Source organism: Lampris incognitus, chromosome 19, assembly GCF_029633865.1.
Source record: "Lampris incognitus isolate fLamInc1 chromosome 19, fLamInc1.hap2, whole genome shotgun sequence".
Lineage (NCBI taxonomy): Eukaryota > Metazoa > Chordata > Actinopteri > Lampriformes > Lampridae > Lampris > Lampris incognitus.
Window position 1 is genome coordinate 27,120,816 of NC_079229.1, and position 23,598 is coordinate 27,144,413.

At 46.2% G+C, this 23,598-nt stretch overlaps 2 protein-coding genes across 3 annotated transcripts in view; one reads left to right on the plus strand and one right to left on the minus strand.

Annotated features, from left to right (window-relative positions):
* Window positions 1–6,443: 6,443 nt before the first annotated feature.
* LOC130129716 (clusterin-like protein 1) lies at window positions 6,444–14,889 on the minus strand. The gene is made up of 8 exons (XM_056299317.1): window positions 14,730–14,889; window positions 14,456–14,604; window positions 13,627–13,797; window positions 13,035–13,491; window positions 12,334–12,462; window positions 9,766–9,980; window positions 8,057–8,237; window positions 6,444–7,100 (listed from the first exon to the last, which is right to left on the minus strand). Exons 1-8 carry the CDS (start codon window positions 14,824–14,826, stop codon window positions 7,090–7,092), a joined length of 1,410 nt encoding a protein of 469 aa, XP_056155292.1. The 5' UTR covers window positions 14,827–14,889; the 3' UTR covers window positions 6,444–7,089.
* Window positions 14,890–19,008: 4,119 nt separating this feature from the next.
* The window catches only part of LOC130129714 (collectin-12-like), a 50,951-nt gene continuing 46,361 nt past the window's right edge, over window positions 19,009–23,598 (plus strand). Inside the window, exons 1-2 of one of the 2 annotated variants that reach the window (XM_056299315.1) lie at window positions 19,009–19,309; window positions 20,572–20,622. In XM_056299315.1, the coding sequence (XP_056155290.1) occupies window positions 19,303–19,309; window positions 20,572–20,622 (58 nt within the window). In that variant the 5' untranslated portion in view covers window positions 19,009–19,302. Of the gene's footprint in view, window positions 19,310–20,561; window positions 20,623–23,598 lie in introns of those variants that run through there. The other variant, XM_056299314.1, reaches the window with a different exon arrangement.

Here is a 23,598-nt window from a genome sequence, read left to right on the forward strand (position 1 = left end):
TGCTGTGTTGTGCTCCAAATATTTCTCTCCGTCTCCCGGTGTCAATAAAAGAGGTTGTGGTAGTGATGGGGCTTGTGTGTGCTCTCTTCTCTGAACTTCAACTGGTAGATTCTGCATGTCGACCTAAAACAGGTTTTAGTATGATGCAGGAGTATCATTGGAAATCCAAGCAGTTGGGTTTGTATAGTTTCACTAAGAACAAAGGGTGCAGGTATTATCTCACTGAGCAAAAATAAATAAGTAAATAAAAATGGACGTGCGTGCAATTAGCCCACCGAACAGCCACTTATCAGGAGTATTTGTAATCAATACATGCTTAGGTGGCCCTGTTTATTTACTGGTTTACAGTCGGTGCCATATCGTGCATGACCTGGTCCTCATGTCAAGAAAACGTTTGAAACAATGTCTAACTGTAGATCTTGGCAGTAATCTGGTTTTGTCCTGCCGATGAGAATGTTACTAAACCCTTCTGAAAGCATCACACTGTTCTTTCTAAACTGCTGTTTGTATCTCTGAGCACATGAGTTGTGCACCCCCCCCCTCTACCCCCCCTCCCCTCCGGGATATTTAAGCTATCGCTTGCTTGTTCATAATTCTTTTTGTGAATGCTGTATCTGAGCCTGCTTCCTGTGTGCATGTTAAGTCCATTTTCTTGACAGGGCCCGGCTGAGCAGAGCTGTTTCTGTGGCGTGGGGTCCCACCGGCTCTTTCCTGCGTCTGTGGGGTTCCTGGCATTGCCCTGGGTGGCCACAGATTCACTAAAATTGCCTTGCACTTTGTTTTACAATTTTATTACCCAGTACATTTAAATTTGCAAAATTTTATGTATTAAGTTTATTCTACAATACGATGCTCTGTGTGTTAGCTATGATGTTATATTATAATTCTGTTATTTTTGTCTATGTTGGGCATTTGAGCTGTCCCTCTAATATACTGTGACGTGCATGGATAAATAGATACGACCTTTTAGTCGAGCGGTTTACGGTGTCGCTTGCGGTGCGGGAGATACGGGTTCGCGTCCCGGCTGCGGCGGTTCCTGTAGTTGCCCGCCGATTTGCTACATTGGTGTCAGAAGGGGGCAGTGCAACGTGCATGGATAAGTAGATACATTGGCAAACGGGTTGGACCCTTTAGTCTAGCGATGTGCGGGAGCTACGGGTTCGCGTCCCGGCTGCGGCAGTTCCTGTGGTTGCCCCCCCCCCCACCCGGATTCGCTACATTGTCCCCCTCCTTCGGGATTCACGTTCCCGCGAACGCGAACTTGGGGCTCCCGCAACGCGGGCGACATCGCTAACCGCTAGACTGAAGGGTCCGACCCGTTAAGTGTCTACTTATCCATGCATGTTACACTACCCGCCTCCTTCGGGAAGCGCGTCCGCGCGCATCCCACTTCTGACACCAATGTAGCGAATTCCGGGGGCAACCACAGTAACTGCTGTAATGTAACACAGCTGGGGTCAGAACAATAGGGTTGTACCGATAGTGGCCTGTAGGGGCGCTATACAGCTACTGCCTGTATGTACTATGTGCAGAGATCTGCAAATAAAGTTCAGTTATAGAAATGGCGACCAAGTGTGTGCGTGCTCAATGATACATGGTACCAGAGTGAGGTCAAACTAGTCTACAAAGATGAACAGCATTCGATCGCCAGAGGAGTTGAAGTTAAGTGGAAATGTCCACGAGAATTGGAAAGCTTTCAAGCAAAGTTTTGAGTTGTACGTGTGTGCAATCGGTCTGGAAGATGCGAGACACGAACGTCGGAAGCTAGCATTGCTTCTCACAGACAGTGGCAGGCGAGGGACGTTTTCAACACGTTTCAGTTTCCAGACGAGGGCGATGACCAAAAGTACGATGCAGTGCTAGCAAAGTTGGAAGAATATTGCACGCCAAAAAAAGAACGAGACATATGAACGGTATGTTTTTCGCAACAGAGTACAAGCTGAGTCAGAACCCATTGAACAGTTTGTCACGGACTTGCGTTTGAAAAGCCGGTCGTGCAACTTTGGCACATTGTGTGACTCGCTAATAAGGGATCAGATAGTTATCGGCGTTTTCGACAAGAAAGTGAGAATGCAACTACTCAAAGTGTCCGATCTGAGCCTGGAGAAGGCAGTACGGATCTGCCAGGCGTCAGAGAGCACCAAGATGCAGCTCAAATCATTCGAGCCCGAAGCAGCAGCAGCGGTGGATGCGGTACAGGAGAGGGCCGCGAGCAAGAAGAACGGCAAAGGAAAGTCCCGCGCGCCCAAGTCCACAAAGGACAAACACGCTCCGAATAACTGCCCCGCTTCCGGTGTGGACTGTCGCAAATGCGGAAAGAAGAATCACTACGCCCGGTGCTGCCTGTCAAAGAAGACGGTACAGGTGGTGCAAGGCAGCGACACCGACACGACCGACACAGAAGAGGACGACGAAAAGTTGTTTGTGGGAACCGTGGAGAGCGAGGAGGACAAAAAGGATGAGTGGGTAGCCAATCTGGAAATCAACGGAACGACAATTCCTCTAGAATTGGACACAGGGGCTCAGGTGAACATACTGACGATGAAAGACTTTAATAAACTGTACAAGAAGCCAAAAGTGCATGTGAAAAAGGTAAATCTGAGAACGTACAATGATGAACCGATTCCTACAAAAGGGGTATGTAGAGTCACGCTGTCAAGGGATGGGCGCTCTGTTAAGGCTATGCTTGTGTTGGTTGAGGGCGATAGACAGCCCATATTAGGTCTGAAATCCTGTGAGAGATTGGGTCTTATCAAAAGAGTGCATGTAATTGACAGGTCTGTAGTGACGTCTAGTGGTGCAGCTGACAAACAGCATGAGACTGTGGCTGACACAGAGGAGGTAAGAGAGCAATACGGGGACGTATTCAGGGGTATAGGATGCCTACCTGGGCAGTACAGAATCCAGTTAAAAGCAAATGCAGAACCGGTCGTCCATGCGGCAAGGAAAGTGCCGGTGACCCTTAAAGCTAGGCTGAAAGCAGAACTGCAATCCCTTATAGAAAAGGGCATCGTGAGGAAAATAGAGGAACCAACTGAGTGGGTCAGTTCTCTGGTAATAGTTGAGAAAAAGAATGGTGAGTTAAGGCTCTGTATAGACCCAAAATACCTGAACAAGTGGACCAAAAGAGAACACTACAAACTACCAACTAACTCATACATCACTAGTGCTATGGCAGGCGCGCGCTTCTTCTCCAAGTTAGAGGCATCATCAGGGTTCTACCAGATCGTTCTAGACGAAGACAGCTCCAAACTCTGTACCTTTAACACGCCTTTTGGAAGGCACTGCTTTCTTCGCTTACCGTTTGGGATATGCTCAGCTCCAGAGGTGTTCCACAAAACAGTGCAGCAGCTGTTTGATGGTATGGAGGGTGTGGGTGTGTTTATTGATGACATAGTGGTCTGGGGCAAAACAAAAGAAGAACATGACGAGAGATTACGCGGGGTGCTAGAACAAGTACGTAGATCAGGGCTTAAACTAAACAAGTCGAAATGTGAGTTTGGGATGACAGAGGTTACTTACCTAGGTGAAAAGGTGTCCGCAGAAGGGATACAGCCTGATCCAGAAAAGATAAGGGCGATAGTAGAGATGCCAGCGCCAAAAGACAAAACAGACCTGCAAAGAGCGTTAGGGCTAGTCAACTACATGGGGAAGTTTATACCAAATGTGTCTGCTAACACAAAGGCCCTCCATAGTCTACTGGAAAAGCAAAATGAATGGCAATGGGAGCACGAACATGCAAATGAGTGGGAGGTGTTAAAGACCAACCTGATCAAAGAGCCGGTGTTAAAATACTATGATGTTGACAAACCGATCAAAGTCTCAACTGACGCATCCAAAGAGGGTCTCGGAGCGGTGCTGCTCCAACTACACGGCACACAATGGTCTCCTGTTGCTTACGCATCCCGAACAATGTCACCTGCAGAGCGCAACTATGCGCACATTGAGAAAGAGACATTAGGCGCAGTTTTCGGATGTGAAAAGTTCCACGAATATATCTATGGCAGGGAAATAATACTAGAGACTGATCACAAGCCACTTATTGCCATTTCCAGAAAGCCACTGGGGGATGCACCGCCACGCATCCAGCGTCTTATGTTACGTCTACAGAAGTACCACATGACATTCGAGTTTACTCCGGGAAAGTACTTAGTAGTGGCAGACGCTCTCAGCAGAGCGAGTTTGAGGGGCATGGCCCCGAGCAGGAGCAGGAGGTGCAAATCCACGTGGACTGTGTGAAAGGCCAGCTGCCTGCATCAAACGAGAAATGGGCCCAGCTCGCGCAGGAAACGGCAAGCGACAGAGAGTTGCAGGATGTCATAGCAGCCATCTTCTCACCCAGAGATGAGACCAGGATACTGCCAAGTCCGTATCGCCACACCAGAGATGAGCTGTCAGTGATCGACGGGGTACTCCTAAAAGGTAAAAAAAATAGTAGTTCCCAGCTCCATGAGATCAGAGATGGCTAAGTTAGCACATGAGGGCCATTTAGGAATCGAGAAAAGCAAGAGGCGGGCTCGTGATGTACTGTTTTGGCCATACATGAACAGAGATATTGAGACTCTAGTACAGCGATGTGAGATATGCCAACAGCATAGGTATATGCAGCCTAGGGAGCCACTTCTGCCTCATAGCAAACCGACCGAGCCATGGAGAAAAGTAGGTGCAGACCTATTTCAGCTGAAAGGGAGAGACTATTTAATCATAGTTGACTACCATTCAAACTATCCGGAATATGCGCTGTTGTCTGATACTACAGCAAAGCAAGTGATCACTCACTCTAAGTCCATTTTCGCAAGGCATGGTATTCCAGAAACCTTAGTAAAGTGATAACGGGCCGCAGTTTAGTTGTCAGGAGTTCGCAGACTTCGCTAAACAGTATGGATTCAGGCATGTAACCTCAAGCCCACTGTACCCGCAGTCAAATGGTCTAGCGGAAAAGGGAGTACAAATCGTCAAACGGCTGCTAAAGAAAGCAGCGGAAGCGGGTGAGGACCCGTACCTGGCCGTCCTCAACTACAGAGCTTCACCACTGGAATGTGGCCGCTCGCCAGCAGAGTTGCTGATGAACAGGAAGCTCAAGACATAGCTGCCGTTGGCGGAGCACCTGCTCCAGCGCGCTGACCACCGCACACAGAGAGAGCACAGGTCCAAACATGCCTATGATAAAAGAGCACGGCACTTGAGACCTCTGGAACGAGAGGACCTAGTGAGAGTCAGATGCGATGGAAGATGGGGACCAGTCGCACAAGTCCTCAAAGAGACTGCTCCAAGATCATATGAGGTACTTACCAAGAGCGGCAACACGATCCGCAGGAACCGGAGACACCTGCTGAAGATTCCACGCTCTGAACCACAGCCTGTAGAGAATGGCCATGACAGGGAGGCTCCGGGAGAGCAAATAGAAGGGGGGCATACTCAATCAGACACAGACAGCCCTCCTGTCATCGAGTCACCCTCACCTGGGGGGGAGCAGGTTCAGCCACCATCCCCGGGGGTGGAGCGGGTTCAAAGGTCAAGTAGAACCATTGTCAGACCTAGGAGACTTGTAGAGGAGTGCTAATAACGCACACAGAGTGGGTTTTTATTTTTAATTTTGTGTTTTATTGCAGCCTTGGAGTTCTGTTCTTGGGGTCATGTTGGGTTCTGGACTCATGTTATTTGTAAATTTATGCTGTGTGGTTCCAAAGCAGTGTTTAATTTTGTGGAAAAAAAAGGGGGAGGTAAAGAGAAGTGTAATAATTGTACTGTTACAGATTGAAGATAATCATCTGTTATTCTTTAAGATCAACTTTATCTTAATCTTTAGAAAAAGGGAGATGTACCGATAGTGGCCTGTAGGGGCGCTATACAGCTACTGCCTGTATGTATGTGCAGAGACCTGCAAATAAAGTTCAGTTATAGAAATGGCGACCAAGTGTGTGCGTGCTCAATGATACAAGGGTTACCCTAGATTTAGTCATCTAGTCACGAGTCAATCTGACCATTATAGTATGGCCGTATTTTCTAATACTGTATTGTATCATTACATTTTCGAAGACATCTGTTAGGCTCGGTGTGTGTTTCTCACTCATTATGTTACTGTCATTTTTACGTGACTGGAAAAATCCATTATTTCATATATTAAAACGTATTTAATCAAACTGGACATATTCAGATCGAAGAGTGGAGTTTATAATGCACTGGGTTGCGAGCACGGCAGTGGAAGTAAAGCTGTGTCTCTTACTCTCTTTGATGTTTCAACCCAACGAACTTAATCCAAATTAAGCAACACAAACTAGAGGCAAACACCCAGTGTTTTGTTCTCAGTGAAATTATACAAACCCAACTGCTTGGATTTCCAATGATACTCCTGCATTATACTAAAACCTGTTTTGGGTCAACATGCAGAATCTACCAGTTGAAGTTCAGAGAAGAGAGCACACAAGTCCCATCACTACCACAACCTCTTTTATTGACACCGGAAGATGGAGAGAAATATTTGGAGCATAATATTGGTTCCATATAAAAGCAGTGAGAAGGTTTCCAAGATGGTAGTAAGACCAGCTATGTTGTATGGTTTGGAGACGGTGGCACTGATGAAAAGACAGGAGGTGGAGCTGGAGGTGGCAGAGTTGAAGATTGTAAGATTTTCGTTGGTAGTAACGAAGAAGGACAGGGTTAGGAATGAGTATATTAAAGGGACAGCTCAGGTTGGACAGTTTGGAGACAAAGCAAGAGAGACAAGTTTGATCTGGTTGGACATGTGTGGAGGAGAGATGCTGGGTATATTGGGAGAAGGATGCTGAATATGGAGCTGCCAGGCAAGAGGAAAAGAGGAAGGCCAACGAGGCGGTTTGTGGATGTGGTGAGGGAGGACATGCAGGTGGCTGGTGTGACAGAGGAAGATGCAGAAGACAGGAAGCGATGGAAACAGATGATCCGCTGTGGCGACCCCTAACGGGAGCAGCTGAAAGTAGTAGTAGTAGATATAAGCAGCGAGAGTGTAGGCTGTGGAGATCTGACAGAGTGAATTTTCCCTGAAGTCAGACAAATGGGTCAGCCTACATTTGGTTGTTCTGAAAAACGGGCAGTTGCAGCTGAATCACATTACTTCATTCCTACAAAAACAGACAAAAGATAAAGGATTAAGATTGTGCAGCACTTGTATTTGTATATTTAGTAGAGCATATATGACAACTCCCAGTATTGTAATGACATGTTTCACCATTATCAACACATATAAAAGACAAATCCTTCCTAGTCATTTAGACCAGTAGTTTCATGTCTTACCAGGCAGCAGCTACCTTATACAATAGAATAAGTCTCTGATAGAATAGTAAAACCACCTTGGCTAAGAACAGTTACATAAATCAGTGCTAAATCAATAACAAAAATCAACGACAGCCAAATCAATGCTAAAAAACAAAAATCTTTACACTGGTGACATGATATGTTATCATTTGGGGTCTGAGAAATGTTAAAATTTGAGAACCTTTAATGAAAGCATGTGCTTCACTATTCTGTCATGAGCTATAATTGATTAGGGTAAACTCAAAAAGCCAAAATAAAGTTAGTCTCAATAGTCAGTAGATCTGAACATCATCATGAATGTCGTCATTGATGCTAACAGAGGCTAAGCATGTATTATTTGTGAATTATTCTCGATGCTATATTTTTTGGCGGTATATGCAGCCACTGCCTGTTTAATGTAGGTGAGTTGTAAGATGAGAGGATCTTTGCTCAACACATTCCCATAATTAAGGTATGTGAAAGACAGCAAAAGAAGGATTAAATAACATTTTCTTTGGTAAATTAACAAAGAATAACTGGTTTGGGAAAGACTTTATAATTTCTTGTATTTTGAGTCCCCTCCGACATCTCTCTCCAATTTCTGTGTTTTTCCATTTTGATCACTGAGAACAACGGACAGGTTTTTATGCCGATGACACACGCCGGGAGTTTATAGTTTCAGAGCGTCATCGTAATCTTTTAGTCTCAGAACTCTTGGGTGTCTCTCGAGAGACAATATGGGAGCCAATGCAGTAAGGTATAGTAGTCCTGCTCAGGTCAGTACCTCTTATCCGCTGTTTATGAAGTGCCAAAGCCTCCTGAGTGACATATTGGATGAAGGCCGGGTCATCCAAAGCCAGCTCGGCCGGGACCGAGAGGGATAGGTGAGGAGAATCCAGTATGTTCACAACCACATTGGTGTCAACTTTAGCTCTGTTATCCCTTTCCTGTTGCAAGGGAGTCACCTGAAAACAAAAACATGATACAGATGGGATTTTTTTTAACTGTTGTCATAACTACTGCATTCCATAATATCCCATCAGTGTTGAAAGTGGCGGAAATGTAAACAAACAAAACAAAAAAAACCTCACTAAATATTAGTGGATGAATTGTGAAAGATTCAGTGATGACACCCTTCCATCATTTATACCCACTCAGTCCAATCAGGGTTGCTGGAGTCTATTCCAGCAGGCATTGGGCAGGTTGTCGGTCCATCACTTACGGGGCTGCCCATAAGGGGGGAAAAGAGGAAAGCCTTCTGGGTCCCAACCGCTAGGGGGAGCCATGGAGGCCAGCAATAATCATGTGGCGTAAGTGTAGCAGATCTTTGTTGACCTTGGTGTGTTTGTTTAAGTGTGTCAAAGAATTCTATTATGGTGTGTGTGTGTGTGTGTGTGTGTGTGTGTGTGCCTATGTAGCTCTTGTTATTGAGTAAGTCTCTCAGCTTACATGTATGTGTTAAGTAGGAGAGAGCGAGCATGTGCATGTGTTGATATGAGTAAAACAGATTGGGGGGGGGGGGTTATTCACTGGACCTTTTCAGAGCCCATTTCTGTGGGCGGGCCTGATCACAGGGCCCACGCACATGGTCATGTACTCGCCATTCACACCTATTTAGAGTCTGCAATTCTCTTAACATTACATTACAGTCATTTAGCCGACGCTTTTATCCAAAGCGACTTACAATAAGGGCATTTAACTTAGGAAATCAGGAGAACTACTAGTCGTCAGAGGTCATAAGTGCATCTAAACAAGCATCTAAGAGCAAAACAAGTGCTAAAGTAAAAGCGCAAGAAAGAGTTTTTTTTTTTTTTAAATGAGTGAATACAATAAGTGCTAAGAACAAGTAACAGGGTAGTAGTTCTTGAAGAGGTGAGTTTTCAACCTGCGCCAAAAGATGGGCAGCGACTCCGCTGTCCTGACATCAGTGGGGAGTTCATTCCCCCACTGTGGGGCCAGGACAGAAAAGAGCCGTGACCGGGTCGATCAGCAGCAGGGGCCTCTGAGCGACGGGGCAACCAGGCGTCCCGAGGCAGCAGAGCGAAGTGGTCGGGTGGGGGTGTAGGACTTGACCACGGCCTGGAGATAGGAAGGAGCTGTTCCTTTCACTGCCCTGTAGGCTAGCACCAGAGTCTTAAACTGGATGCGAGCAGCTACTGGGAGCCAGTGTAGGGACATGAGAAGGGGAGTTGTGTGGGAGAACTTGGGGCGGTTGAACACCAGACAAGCTGCTGCTTTCTGAACAAGCTTCAGAGGTCTGATGGCCGATGCCGGGGCGCCTGCAAGGAGGGGGTTGACGTAGTCCATTCGGGAGATGACCAGAGCCTGGATGAGCCCTGTGCTAAGATTCTGGACAGGTGCATCTTAACATACATGTCTTTGGGGGGAGGCTTTAGAGGAAATTTGCACCTTTTTGCCGTGAGGCGACAGCGTTACCCACTAAGCCACCATGCTACCCTCAATGACAGCAACAGTCCTCAAATATAAGCAAACCTCAGTCACGTTGAAAACGCCACGGGGCCCCAGTGTGCTGTTGGACAGTCGGCTGACCCAGTCGTACTTGTCAGCCATGACCTGCAGCCAGCTTTGGGTGTCAGCCGTGTGGTTCTGCACTAGGTGCAGCCTGTCCTGGTACCGCTGAAGGGAGGCGTTGAGGAGCAGGTGGATCTCCGCCAATTCAGAGTGGAGCTCTCTCATAGTGGGGCACTCTGGGGGTGTACCATACATCACACACACACACACACACACACGCAGATGGAGTGGTTATGTGGATCCAGATGTGTGTGACCAGGGCTTTAATGCACTTATATACATCCATTTATGAAAGAACGTCCTCCCCAAAGTTAACCAGACTGTGTGTTAAAGTGTAAATATTTGATCAGCCAAGGTCTTCCGGTCACTCCTCTAAAGTGTTCTCGTGCTACCATTTACGTATATGTAGGAGTAGGCCTCGAGTTTGTGAAAGGTGGAATATCCCATTAATTAAACTATTCACGTCTCGCCTTGTAAGAAATAAGACCTGGAGAAGTAGTACTTATAGGTTATGGTTTTTTAATTTCCCAACCGAAGACGTGGGATTTCAAAGCTCGGATGAAAACGGACGACATATTCAAAATGTGAAATTGTCAGCACAGATTTGTACAGTTTGATGTTATTAGCTGTGTGTGTGTGTGTGTGTATATATATATATATATATACACTACCGTTCAAAAGTTTGGGATCACATTGAAATGTCCATATTTTTGAAGGAAAAGCACTGTACTTTTCAATGAAGATAACTTTAAACTAGTCTTAACTTTAAAGAAATACACTCTATACATTGCTAATGTGGTAAATGACTATTCTAGCTGCAAATGTCTGGTTTTTGGTGCAATATCTACATAGGTTTATAGAGGCCCATTTCAAGCAACTATCACTCCAGTGTTCTAATGGTACAATGTGTTTGCTCATTGGCTCAGAAGGCTAATTGATGATTAGAAAACCCTTGTGCAATCATGTTCACACATCTGAAAACAGTTTAGCTCGTTACAGAAGCTACAAAACTGACCTTCCTTTGAGCAGATTGAGTTTCTGGAGCATCACATTTGTGGGGTCAATTAAACGCTCAAAATGGCCAGAAAAAGAGAACTTTCATCTGAAACTCGACAGTCTATTCTTGTTCTTAGAAATGAAGGCTATTCCATGCGAGAAATTGCTAAGAAATTGAAGATTTCCTACACCGGTGTGTACTACTCCCTTCAGAGGACAGCACAAACAGGCTCTAACCAGAGTAGAAAAAGAAGTGGGAGGCCGCGTTGCACAACTGAGCAAGAAGATAAGTACATTAGAGTCTCTAGTTTGAGAAACAGATGCCTCACAGGTCCCCAACTGGCATCTTCATTAAATAGTACCCGCGAAACACCAGTGTCAACATCTACATTGAAGAGGCGGCTGCGGGATTCTGGGCTTCAGGGCAGAGTGGCAAAGAAAAAGCCATATCTGAGACTGACCAATAAAAGAAAAAGATTAAGATGGGCAAAAGAACACAGACATTGGACAGAGGAAGACTGGAAAAAAGTGTTGTGGACGGATGAATCCAAGTTTGAGGTGTTTGGATCACAAAGAAGAACGTTTGTGAGATGCAGAACAAATGAAAAGATGCTGGAAGAATGCCTGACGCCATCTGTTAAGCATGGTGGAGGTAATGTGATGGTCTGGGGTTGCTTTGGTGCTGGTAAGGTGGGAGATTTGTACAGGGTAAAAGGGATTCTGAATAAGGAAGGCTATCACTCCATTTTGCAACGCCATGCCATACCCAGTGGACAGCGCTTGATTGGAGCCAATTTCATCCTACAACAGGACAATGACCCTAAACACACCTCCAAATTGTGCAAGAACTATTTAGAGCAGAAGCAGGCAGCTGGTATTCTATCGGTAATGGAGTGGCCAGCGCAGTCACCAGATCTGAACCCCATTGAGCTGTTGTGGGAGCAGCTTGACTGTATGGTACGCAAGAAGTGCCCATCCAACCAATCCAACTTGTGGGAGCTGCTTCTGGAAGCGTGGGGTGCAATTTCTCCAGATTACCTCAACAAATTAACAGCTAGAATGCCAAAGGTCTGCAATGCTGTAATTGCTGCAAATGGAGGATTCTTTGACGAAAGCAAAGTTTGATGTAAAAAAAATCTTATTTCAAATACAAATCATTATTTCTAACCTTGTCAATGTCTTGACTCTATTTTCTATTCATTTCACAACATATGGTGGTGAATAAGTGTGACTTTTCATGGAAAACACAAAATTGTTTGGGTGATCCCAAACTTTTGAACGGTAGTGTATATATATATATATAAAAAAAAACTCCAGCAATTGTACTGTCGTTGTTCCTCTATCAATCCTATTCGTCGCATTTAGAAGAACGTTTGGTTGAAGCCCTACTTAGTTAGATAAACACACTTTGACCAAACGTCATGGGAATATTTCAAAATGATTAATTTTAGGATGAGATTTAAGTTAACAAAGTTTGTGTGTGTGTGTGTGTGTGTGCGTGTGTGTGTGTGTGTGTGTGTGCCAATGGCTTACCTTTTAACAGGTCGTCCTCACATGTCTCACAGTGTCTCTGTAGCTGCCAGCACTCAGACGCTTGTCTGCGCAGTTGTCTGCACAGATGCCTGCTCTGTGATTGGCCCGAATTAGGAAGGGATCCTCTGTCTTCGTCGATTAGCGTTTTAACGCCATGGTTATTGTGCCAGAGAGATATAGTGCATTTGAGTTTTCAGATATGGTATATTCAGATCAAACAGAAGAATCTAATCCAGTCTAATCTAATATATATATATATATATATATATATATATATATATATATATATATACACCATATCATAATATAATACACAGTAGTGTAGTGGAGGGTAAATGCACCGAAACATAGTTCCACCCCACTTTTTTAGGGATGGCATGAATCTGCATTATCACGAATTCAAAGTATGCATCAAAATAAATTGTATAAAACTGATATAAGTTGTTGGTAATAGTTTATAATAGTTTATTCCAATAGGAAAATGTATAAATTGTTTTTCTGAAAATTGCCTCTTTTGTTAGGTGCCTAATAATGATCAGTAACTGAAGATAAGAGTTTACCCACATTTTTATTCACTACTACATCACTGATAATATCATATGATATGATATAATGTCATCGTATGTGTCAGTATCAACTCAGACACCTCACACGTCTGAGTTTATGTCGATTTATATGACACGGCGGTTTGCATCAGGTACCGTTTGACTGCTGAGAATCCTCCTCGCCTTCTTGCATCTCCTCGAAGACGCCTGCCACCGTGGAGCTGACCTCCTCCAGGACCGTCTTCCCAAACTCATACACAGAGTCAAGGACGTGGTCCAGACCCACGGCCCTGAAGAAACCCACGCCGGGGGCTTCCTGCATGGGGGCCAGAGACTTTGGCTTCAGCTCTGTTGTGAAGGCTGTGAGGAAGGCGTGCCCGAACACCTCCTGCATCCTCCTCACCAAATCCACGCTGCAGTTATACAGGAGGCTGACATTGCATTGCAGCTGGCTGAAGGAGGACTCTGCGTCCAGGACCTCCAGATCTTCTGTGTCCCCCACCGACCTCTGGTCCTCCACTGAGTTGCTGTGATCTGGATTCCCCTCATTTTGATTGTAAACCTGGTCTGGAGTTTCCAACTGGGAGGACATCGTCCTGAAAAACTCATCCACCTGCAAATGGAGATGTGATTTGAAGCAAAGACCCACATGAGAGAGACACTGCTCTTGGAAATCCTACAGCTTTACAACGCCCCCCGCTTGGGGAGGCCTGCGGTCGCTCCACCACAAATATGATGAGATCAAAACCTTGACGGAGAAGGAGGAGAACCCGCGACGACAGGTGGAGGTGTAGAAAGTCTTGCAGGCGTCTTCCAGACACGGTCGACACCCCTCGAATGAGGTCTTGAGAGCGTCTCGACATTGCTGCTCTGCCACCTCCAGCTTCTGCTCAGCCTCCCTGGCCAGCTGCAGCGCCCCCTGGGAAACCCAAAGAGAAAGACCATAGGGCGTCTGAGGAGGGCGTCGGCACAATCCTATCATCTTCTCTCTCGTCTTAATGAATCCCTCCTCAAAATCTGTCTTTGTAAAACTTGTTGTAAGTTCTGACTTCTATTTTATCCTCAACTTTTTGTGCAAAGCTGCTTTGTGAACTCGGTATTTGAAAGTGGCATGTGTGTGTTGCCTGCGAAGGATGGTGCTTCGAAGGATTAGATAGGTATGGTTTTATTCCAAGTTGACGCTCAAACCAGACAAATCTGCTGGCAGTTCATTAATCCCGATGGCAGTGTAACTCTACCCCCGACTCCCCCGACACCAGCCTTTCACTCCCACATGCGCTATTTACTGTCTGCTGTGTGGTTTCCCATGAGCCTTTGTGTGGCTTTGCTTCAGTGAGGCAGAAAATATGTGGTGGGTATCGGGGCACAAAGAGCTGCGTGGAACCGTTTGACCGTATTTGTGACGTGTTTTTGCGTGCCAGCTCGTCGCACCGTTTGAAATGCAACGCGATTCTGCGGTGTTTTCCTGGTGGCCTTTTTTCCTCCCCCTGAATGAACGTCGGTCTAGACAGAATTAAATGGAAGTTTCGCCACAGTAAATGGCGAATAGTACCACGTGTCTGAAACGTCTTTTCTACCTTCTTTTTGTCACTGCTGTATCTCAGGCCGTCCATAAGGCGCGCGTGCTTCTCCCTCCTCTTCTCCATCAGCTCCTTCATCTGCTTCACCCCAAACAAAGCCCTCTTTATTTCCTCGTCCACGCAGCGCTCCCCTTCCTTGGACAGCTCTAAATGCAAACCATAACAAGCGGTTAACTAATGGACGGCCTAACGCGGGTCAAGAAAGGTCAGCCTAATAGTCCGCCGTCAAGGGGGGGGGGTCAACAGTTTTATGCCGTCAGTAAAAACTCACTTCTCAGCGTGGCCTCGCTGGGTGGAGGGGAGGCCGGAGTGCAGATCAGGATTTCGAAGAGAGAAACGAGAAGTGTTTGGACAAGAAGGGACCTCATCCTCTCTGGTTTCCTGTGGAAGATGCACGTCACACTTTTATACCACGGCAGTGCCGCGCGCAACCCGTGCTCGGGGACAGCCGTGTGCTCGGAACAACCACGCTGGAAACCTTTCAGACGGTGCGGTGCTGTGGTGCCACGGTTTCGCCACGGGGAGGCGCTGTTTCTCGCACGGTTCAACAGAGAGGCCGGCTAAACTAAACGGGACAAGGACGTTTTACGTAACCGGTCCTGGCAGTGGGTCAAAATTGTAATCCGTCACTACTCGTCACCTTTCAGCTGCGCATCCAAATTCGCTTCTACAACGTGCATTTGGTGGCACGCTGTTGGCTTAATTCACTGTCTCGTCACCAAATATGTTATTTCCTCCAAAAGGCTTTTACTTCAGGATCGATCTTACAGACAAAAAAACAAACAAACATTTAATTTGTTTTTGTTTGCCCTGCGCATAAAACCATATCACAAGCCACGGCCATTCGAGTAAACCGAGGCAACCGAAAGGTCAAGAGGAAAGCAGACGTCTCTTTATTGCATATGAAGCAGATGTTTACCTTGAAAAGTGGGAAGGAATCGGCCTCCAAACCAAAAAGGCGCCAAGTTTAGTCGGAGAGGAGCCGAGAAGCGACGGTGAGGCGTCCCGTTTACTCCAGCGACTGATCTATTTTTACACGTCCGCTCTGCGGCACAGATCCTATTAATGTATTTGCATTGTTGGTTATTAAGCTTGGCACACGGCGTATGACAACAAATTGGCTTTACGCTGGCTTTGTCGCTTTGCACATTGTGCGTTGTTGTAACGAAGTGTTTATGGAATGATCCCGGTTATCTTAATCCCACACCACCAGCGCCAAGGCCCTTCTTCCAGTTAATGGCATTGGTGTTCAGCATTTTTTTTTGCCTTTGTTTCTCCTTCAAACTGACAGCAAACCAAAGCCTCCTGCAGAGGCCAGGCCCCCCTTGGTAGAGCTTTGCTCCTAATCCTCCTCTTTCTTCATGGAAGCGCATGAAGGCATGTGGTGCGTATGTACTGCACAAGTACAAGACCAAAAAGGAACAAAGAAACACATAATAATAATAAACTTTATTTATATCGCACCCACCCCCCTTTTTCTCTCCCAATTGTACTTGGCTAATTACCCCACTCATCTGAGCCGTCCCGGTCGCTGCTCCACCCCCTCTGCCGATCCAGGGAGGGCTGCAGACTACCACATGCCTCCTCCGATACATGTGGAGTCACCAGCTGCTTCTTTTCACCTGGCAGTGAGGAGTTTCACCAGGGGGACGTAGCACGTGGGAGGATCACGCTATCCCCCCCCCCCCGAACAGGCGCCCCGACCGACCAGAGGATGCGCTAGTGCAGCGATCAGGACACATACCCACATCCGGCTTCCCACCCGCAGACACGGCAAATTGTGTCGGTAGGGACGCCCGACCAAGCCGGAGATAACTCGGGGATTCGAACCACCGATCCCTGTGTTGGTAGGCAACGCAATAGACCGTCACGCTACCTGGACGCCCATATCGCACATTTCTGAACAGCGTTACAAGGCGCCTTACACAGCAGGATAAAATAATGCAAATAGTCAAGATAAAACAACAAAATACAATAAAATATGCACACATTGTATTATAAGGCTAAAAGAACCGAACCCGATACAATAAAGACCCTTTGTTATGCTGCCGCAGGGCCGGCCCTGGCCTTTTTGGGGCCCTAAGCAGAATTTGATTTGGCCCCCCCGCCCCTCCCCAGTGTCCCAGCACCACTTTGTTTCTCATGTGGCTACACGTGGCCACGAGGCCCTCAGCGGCCATAGAGTTGGCCTACGCCTCGGGCCGGCTCTGTGCTACGGGGAGGATTTCTTTCTGTTTCTTGCCCTACCACACGTACCACCGGATACTCTTACAGCCAGCCAATAAAAGATGAAATGGGATACAGAGATACGGTTTGGAAATTCTGGAATTTCTGCATGCTCACTCAAACCTGGTTAATATAAACCTGCTGTTTAAAGCCCTGACCCAGCAAATGAGGTCCCAACCTTTGAATGAGGACCAGCAGGAATCTGGCATTGAGATACCTGACCCTCAGCTGTTTTTTATCAGCTCACAGTGATCCCTATCTGAGCCCTAACACCAGCCTGCTGCTGCAATTATAGTCGATACTAAAACAACAGTTTTTAGGACCTTAGATAAATAGGTAATTATCCATTTTATCGTCTTAAACTCGTACTGGAACCTATCACACGGCGGATTGTGTCAGAATGGAAGTTATTAACACAGTGCCTGGGTTGAAGGCTTTGTTATCAAAAGAAAGTATCCAAAGAAATGTGATTGGCTGCTTTAAACAAGCGCCACACGTTCCGAGGAGCGACTTGAGGTTATCTCATTTTCCTTATCTGTCCTTTCCGTAATTCAATCGGTTCCGTCACAGCCGAGCATGTGTCGAGGATCCGTTTTGGGATCAACGCACAGTGAAATGTGGGACTCGTTAAAGCATCCCGTTGACAGTAACCCGTGCAAAAGATAAGAGGGGAATCTGGCCGTCGTCTTTGATGCCCCCTATTAGTCTGGGGAGATGCCATCAGCCTCGGCCTTTGAGCAGTGATCTACATGCACAGGCCCGAGAGATTACAGACACGGGGGCCGTTTGAATTGCGTTGCACCTTGAAGGGTTTTTGGGCGTAGATGTTGGCTGTTACAAGTATACCTCGCACCCCCAACTCCAAAGGACTCCGAAACAGGCCGCAGCACTCGTAACCGACTGTAGCTTTCACTCACATGTCTGCATAATGTTGAAAGGGAACTGTAGGCCTGCTGCAGTGTCGTCCCGTTCCACCATCCCAGATCTTGGAAATTATCTTTAATGGGAACCAGATTTTCACCCCGGGACGCAATTGCCATCAAGCAAGTCATTCAGTCTCATCTCCGGTTGTATCGCAGCACCGTAACATGTCCCGAGGTCGCCGCTGAAAGCAAATTTCCTCCCGTTTAGCAGCAATCAAAGGGGGAGAGGACAGCGCTGCCAAATTTTGTATCCCCATAATAATATGCATCCCATATAATGTGTGTGTGTGTGTGTGCACGTGTGTGTGTGTAGCATTGCAGGAACGTGCATGTATTCACTTAAAGCAGTCCTGGATTAGTCTATTTCCATCATGTAAGGAAATGGAAAAATACCAGAAACGTGGATTGTTTCAATTCACTTTTTTGAACTATTTTAAGGTTTTCAGCAAGGTTTCACAAAAGGGAATTCGCTAACTGTTGGTATCCTACTTTGTTTATACAAAAGGTGTTGATATTCTACCACGTAACGTTAGTAAGCAAAGAAAAAGATAATCTTAAGTTAGTATATGTTACTATAGTATAGTATGTAATATTGTAGCGAATCCGGGGGGCAGTCCGAGAACCGCCACAGCCGGGACGCGAACCCGTGTCTCCCACTCCGCAAGCGACGTTAACCAGTCGACTAAAGGGTCCGACCCGTTAGCCCAGGGCCAACGTGTCTGCTTATCCATGCACGTTACACTATGATATGGTATGGTAACTACTACCCTGTTACACTTGTATTCACTCAACAACCCCCCAAAAAAATCTCTTACTCACGCTTTTACTTCAGCACTGGTTTTGCTCTTAGATGCTTGTTTAGAGAGAAGATGCACTTATGACCTCTGATGACTAGTAGTTCTCCTAATTTCCTATGCTAAATGCACTTATTGTAAGTCGCTTTGGATAAAAGCGTCGGCTAAATCACTGTAATGTAATGTAATGTAATGATGGTATGGCATATCATAGTACAGTATAGTAGAGTAGAGTAGAGTTTTATCTCGTTTTATCAAGTATCTCATTAAGACAGCTTTATACTGATCCACCTGTGGCTGAGTTTCCATGGCTCTCAGTGGCTTCACCCGTGTGAATGGGTGAGACATACGTTGTAAAAAGGCGCTTCGAGTGGTCGGTAGACTGGGGGTGGGGTGGGACGGGGGGGGGGACGCAATATAAAACGCAGTCCATTTATAGTATAGCGTAGGAAATGAACGCGGCGCCGCTGTTACATGGGGAACACATTCTGTCGGGGATACAAAACGTGGCATCACATGACATCAGAGACGGTGATTGGTGTAGTGTGCAGACGCGGGACTTGCGAGAGTCGGTGGAAGCGCCTCACAGCCCCCCGCAGCCCTCCCAGCAACGCCGCGCAGCACACACGGGCGACGTCTCTCCAGGACCGGGTTCGGCGAAACTGCGTCTCCCCAGAAAAACCGCCGGAAAAGAGCCAAAAGCAAGCGCGACACCAAGCGACGATGGGAATGTAAACGGGGAGCCCCGACATGAAGGCAGACTTGTGAGTGTTCGTCAAAGCGAGTGCGCGCGCTCCTCGTTGAACGGCTCGCGTCATCGGTGGTCGCGCTGGATGTTGAGATGCGCAAAGTGACCGGGACCCTCATATCTTCTACCATCCTCGCAGATTCATAAAACGCCATGAAAGGTAGGCGATGCAAGACACGTTGCTTTGCTGGCCGGTTTGAATCCTCGCTTTTTTTTAACGCACGCGCGGGGCGCGCGGGCGGCGGGGGGGTAACTCTTCCGAGGTCCGCGATTCACATCTGGACGACATTACCGGTCAGATGGTGCAGAAGTTGAACGGGGCTGTGAAGACGTTAAGACGGGTCTTTGCCCCTCACAGCTGGCGTCTTACAGATAGAGGGATGGGAGTATCGATTAGCCCCGTCAGCTGGTGTGTGATTCTATTGATTGCAATAATCACCGTTAGCTTTATTTATTATAACACCTTTCACGCATCCAGTGCAGCTCGTGAGAAGCAGACAGAACGACCTGCAAGTGTTTCAGGATGAACAGAGGATGGAAATCAAAAAAACTATTTAAGAGCTCCTCAGATAAGAGAAGTAAGCTATTATAGCAAAAAAAAAAAAAAAAAACATCAGTCACTCTTTGTTTAAATGCTAAGGAAGAGGCCAACTTTATATTTACCATACAATCTGTTACCAAATTAATATCTTAAATAGTGTTGTGAACAAGCTTAATTATGTAAAAAAAGAAAAAAGCCGGTAATTTAGGATGAGATAAATCACTGTCGTTGATGAGCAGCTGTGGTGCGTGAAGCATAGGGAGGCATGGAAGGTGCAAAGCAACACTTTCACTCATTTTTTACTGTTTTGCTTCTTCCCATATAGTTTCATGATTCCCCCTCAGACCCCCCCCCGCTGGCCCGCCCACCCACCAACACACACACACACACACAATAGGTCATCACATCCCTCTCCCATGCCCCCCCCCCATAGCTGTGCACATTTCTCATCTGTTTACCATTACCAGTGATGTTCTCTCTATTCAGTGTAGTGTAGCAGAGTGTAATTTGGGTTTACTGTCAACAACCCGGAGAAACCGCAGCCTGTGGTTTTTACAGCTCTTTGGAGCGCCTATCTCTCGTCCGCACACAGGCAGGCCTGACACAGAGCTGCAGCCCAAATAGCATTCCACTATCTGCCGACTTAAGAGCGGCTCATTGGCTGCCTCTTCGCTGCCAAGACAGGTCATGGTGTTTGTGGATAGTGTTATAAAAGCTTTCTCCCATTCTGTCCAACTACCCTCTAGTGTTTTCTTCCGTCTTCCATTTTCTTTGCAAGAGGTCACCTGCAGTCATACCTAATGCTAGAGACACAACATACACCCGGTGTTTTGTTTATGACCTACATTGTGTATGCCATGTGTCTCTGATTATGTCCACAGACGATTTTGCAGACGAAGAGGAAGTACAGTCTTTTGGATACAAGAGGTTCGGTAAGTGAAAGGCATCTGTCTTCATTTTCTAATGGTAGCCTCGAGGTAGAGTTCGATAGTCTTCTTGTTCTAGTTAGGAAAAGAGTGTAGCCTTCACTCTTAAAAAACGTGTTTGTGAATATTTCAATCTAATGTCAGGTTTAATAAAGGACCACATTGAAATGTTTTCAATAAGAGGTCGTTAAATGGAGGATTTACTCTTCACTACTGTTACTTACTCGGCCTTACACCTTGCCCTGATGCTCACATACTTTCCAGCTGAACTAAGAGTTTTTGTTTATACTGAGACATTCATTCATTCATTCCTTCATTCATTAATTCAATCATTCATGTTACCACCATGATCAATTTCAGGGTTGTGGGGCGTCGGAGCCTTTATCCCTGCAGGGACAGACCTTATCTCTGGACAGGTTGCCAGTCCATCACATGGCCCACATATACATCATATGAAGACGTTTCATACCGAAAGGTGTTTTAGTCCCCAGTTTATCACTCCCATGTTTTTGGCGCCGTTGGAGGAAATTAGCAGAAACATGCGTGCACGTGGGGAGACTATACTATTGTTCGGGTCAATGTAAACACAAAGCTTCCTGAGCCTCGTCTCTCTTTTTTTTTTTTTGCCTCTGAGTCCCAGGGGTGGCTGGTGTTCGGCCTTCCCTGACAAGCTTTGGGTTAAAGGCAGCAGCTAACTGGCTGAGAGCTTGCCGCAGGCTTGAGAGCAGCAGGCTGACAAGCGCCGCTTGTCAGGCCAAGAGGGCAGTGGGTCAAAAATGCTTTCACTCAATCAAATTGAGTTACTTGAACCTAGATGCAGGTCTACAGCTTCACCTATGTTCTGGTTTGTCTAGGAACATATGGATACAACACACATGTGCTCATGTATACACATACAATTATGCATGTCGTGGGCTCAAGTCTACCCATCTGCACATGCATGGTGGCTCTGAGGCTCGGTTGGTGGAGCAGGGCCCAAACACTGACAAAGTTAGAAGTTTCTTGCTCACTGGGGGAGCTCAAGACTTTTCGGGGCTCTTTCACACCCATAGTCCGTTTGCTTTGTTCTGAATCAGGGGCTCAATTGTTACAATGTTGCACTCGCGCCCTAGTTGGGTTTGTTTTCATACGGCAATATTTAAAAACGGACCAACATTTCTGAACAATTGTTGAGCAAACTGTTCCCTCATTGGTCAGAATTTTCGAAAAACACGGGAACAAGGCATCTAAAATGGAGAGAACTCACAAGCTCATCGTTGCCTTGTCATGATTCTCTGGCTGTTATACCATTGTTATCAGTATGAGTATCACAATCCCCTAGCCAGAGTTTGATACAACACCGGGACACTTGATTAACCTTAACCTCGCTGTGCAACCTAACCTAACCCTAACCCTAACCTAACATCAACCTTACCCTAAACTTAGCCTAACGCTTACCTTAACCTAATCTTAACCCATAGCTAACCTGTTTCCATGCGAACGCTTTTGCCTGGCTAGGAGGAAACAGATCTCGACAGGGAAACAGAGTTCGATATCATAACACCGGAGCTCTCTCCATTGAGTGAATGCCTATCCAAGGTTCACTCTTAATTTACCTATTTCTATCACTCTCCCTCTTCACCTTCTTTGCCTCCTCTGTCAACGGGGTTGGTTTTCTCTTGTCAGGTAGTTTCCATCGTCACTCCGGTTGTTCCACCATCTGCCATTTCCGCTACTGGGGATAACTGAGGCAAATTTGAGGCGCTGAGGCAAATTTGTAATTTTTGATAATGGGCTATACAAATAAAATTGACTTGACTTGACTTGATAGCTACTGATAGCTACGGGGGGGGGGGGGGGCTATCCTCTTCCTATTTTGGTTGTGCAATGGTTGTTGATGCACTTCCTTTGTGCTGTAAATCGAGCCTTCGTTTTCCTGCGAGCTTGTACCCAGTGGCAGACAGAATTGCACAGTGAATGCAAGGCTTACAGGGATCCGATCTAAACACCAATGGGGTGTCATCACTCTATATGTAGTTATTACGCTGTGCAATCAACATTTACTTCATAATGATAAGTTAAAGCAAAAAAGTTGTCTGCTGCCACTTTAAATAATGCCTACACTGACATATTCACCCAACGGTTTCTATTCCGAAGATGTATCAGGTAATCTTGTTTTGGTCTGTTGGGTCAGATTTCGTTCTCCCTGCAAACAAGCCGCTCCAGGGTTCGATGGGAAGCGGGCCGAGACTACCCTTTCTTTGCGATCTCGGCCCGTCTCAGCCCACTTGTTTTATCCTGTATCCAAGTGCGATTGCCATGTTCCCATATGTCGAAACAACTGCTCCAAACGGGCCAAGTGTAAAAGCAGCCTTTCTTTGAAATGATAAAATCAAACTTTCTGTCCAAATAAATTCCTTGTAGAAGATCCCGCCAAAGCACATCCACCTTTCCATGCCGCATCCTTCAAACATGAAGCACAAATCATGAATCCAGACGCAGCGGCTATAATCAACTTGCATTATTATACTGCTTCTTACCCTGAGTTTGTTTCTGAAATCTGCAATATTAAATGCACTTAGGTTGTTTGCGGTAACACCTTTGACTGAGCATTGCAGTGTGTTTATAGGCAGATTACATGATGGCCTAGGGATCAGAGAGGCCATCCCCCGACCGTTGGGCTCTGGTTTAACCCGCCATACACTGACTGACCAGGTATCCTTGAGCAAGATACATAAACTCCACCTCACCAACCTTACTTACAGGATAACTTCATTTTTTTTACAATCTGGGTCTTATTTTTGTAATTTATGCCATCGTGCATTGCTTACGGTTTCATTTTACTCACTTCCTTGGAGAGATTTTGTGTATGGCAGTACACGGCTATAAAGCCGTGTATTTTGGGGCCAAACAACACAAGCGCCGGACATGTCTCAAGAAGTCCAATTTAGCCCAATTATCTAAACTAAGTATTTAGAAGTGAAACTGATGTTCAGAGTTAAA

What these genes read in the sequence shown, in the direction of transcription:
- LOC130129716 (XM_056299317.1), bottom strand. Translation starts at nt 14,826, where the DNA reads ATGAGGTCCCTTCTTGTCCAAACACTTCTCGTTTCTCTCTTCGAAATC. An exon ending in ACAGCAGTGACAAAAAGAAG is followed by an intron (nt 13,798 to 14,455) that starts GTAGAAAAGACG and finishes TGGGTTTCCCAG; the next exon opens with GGGGCGCTGCAGCTGGCCAG. An exon ending in TGAGGACGACCTGTTAAAAG is followed by an intron (nt 9,981 to 12,333) that starts GTAAGCCATTGG and finishes GTACACCCCCAG; the next exon opens with AGTGCCCCACTATGAGAGAG.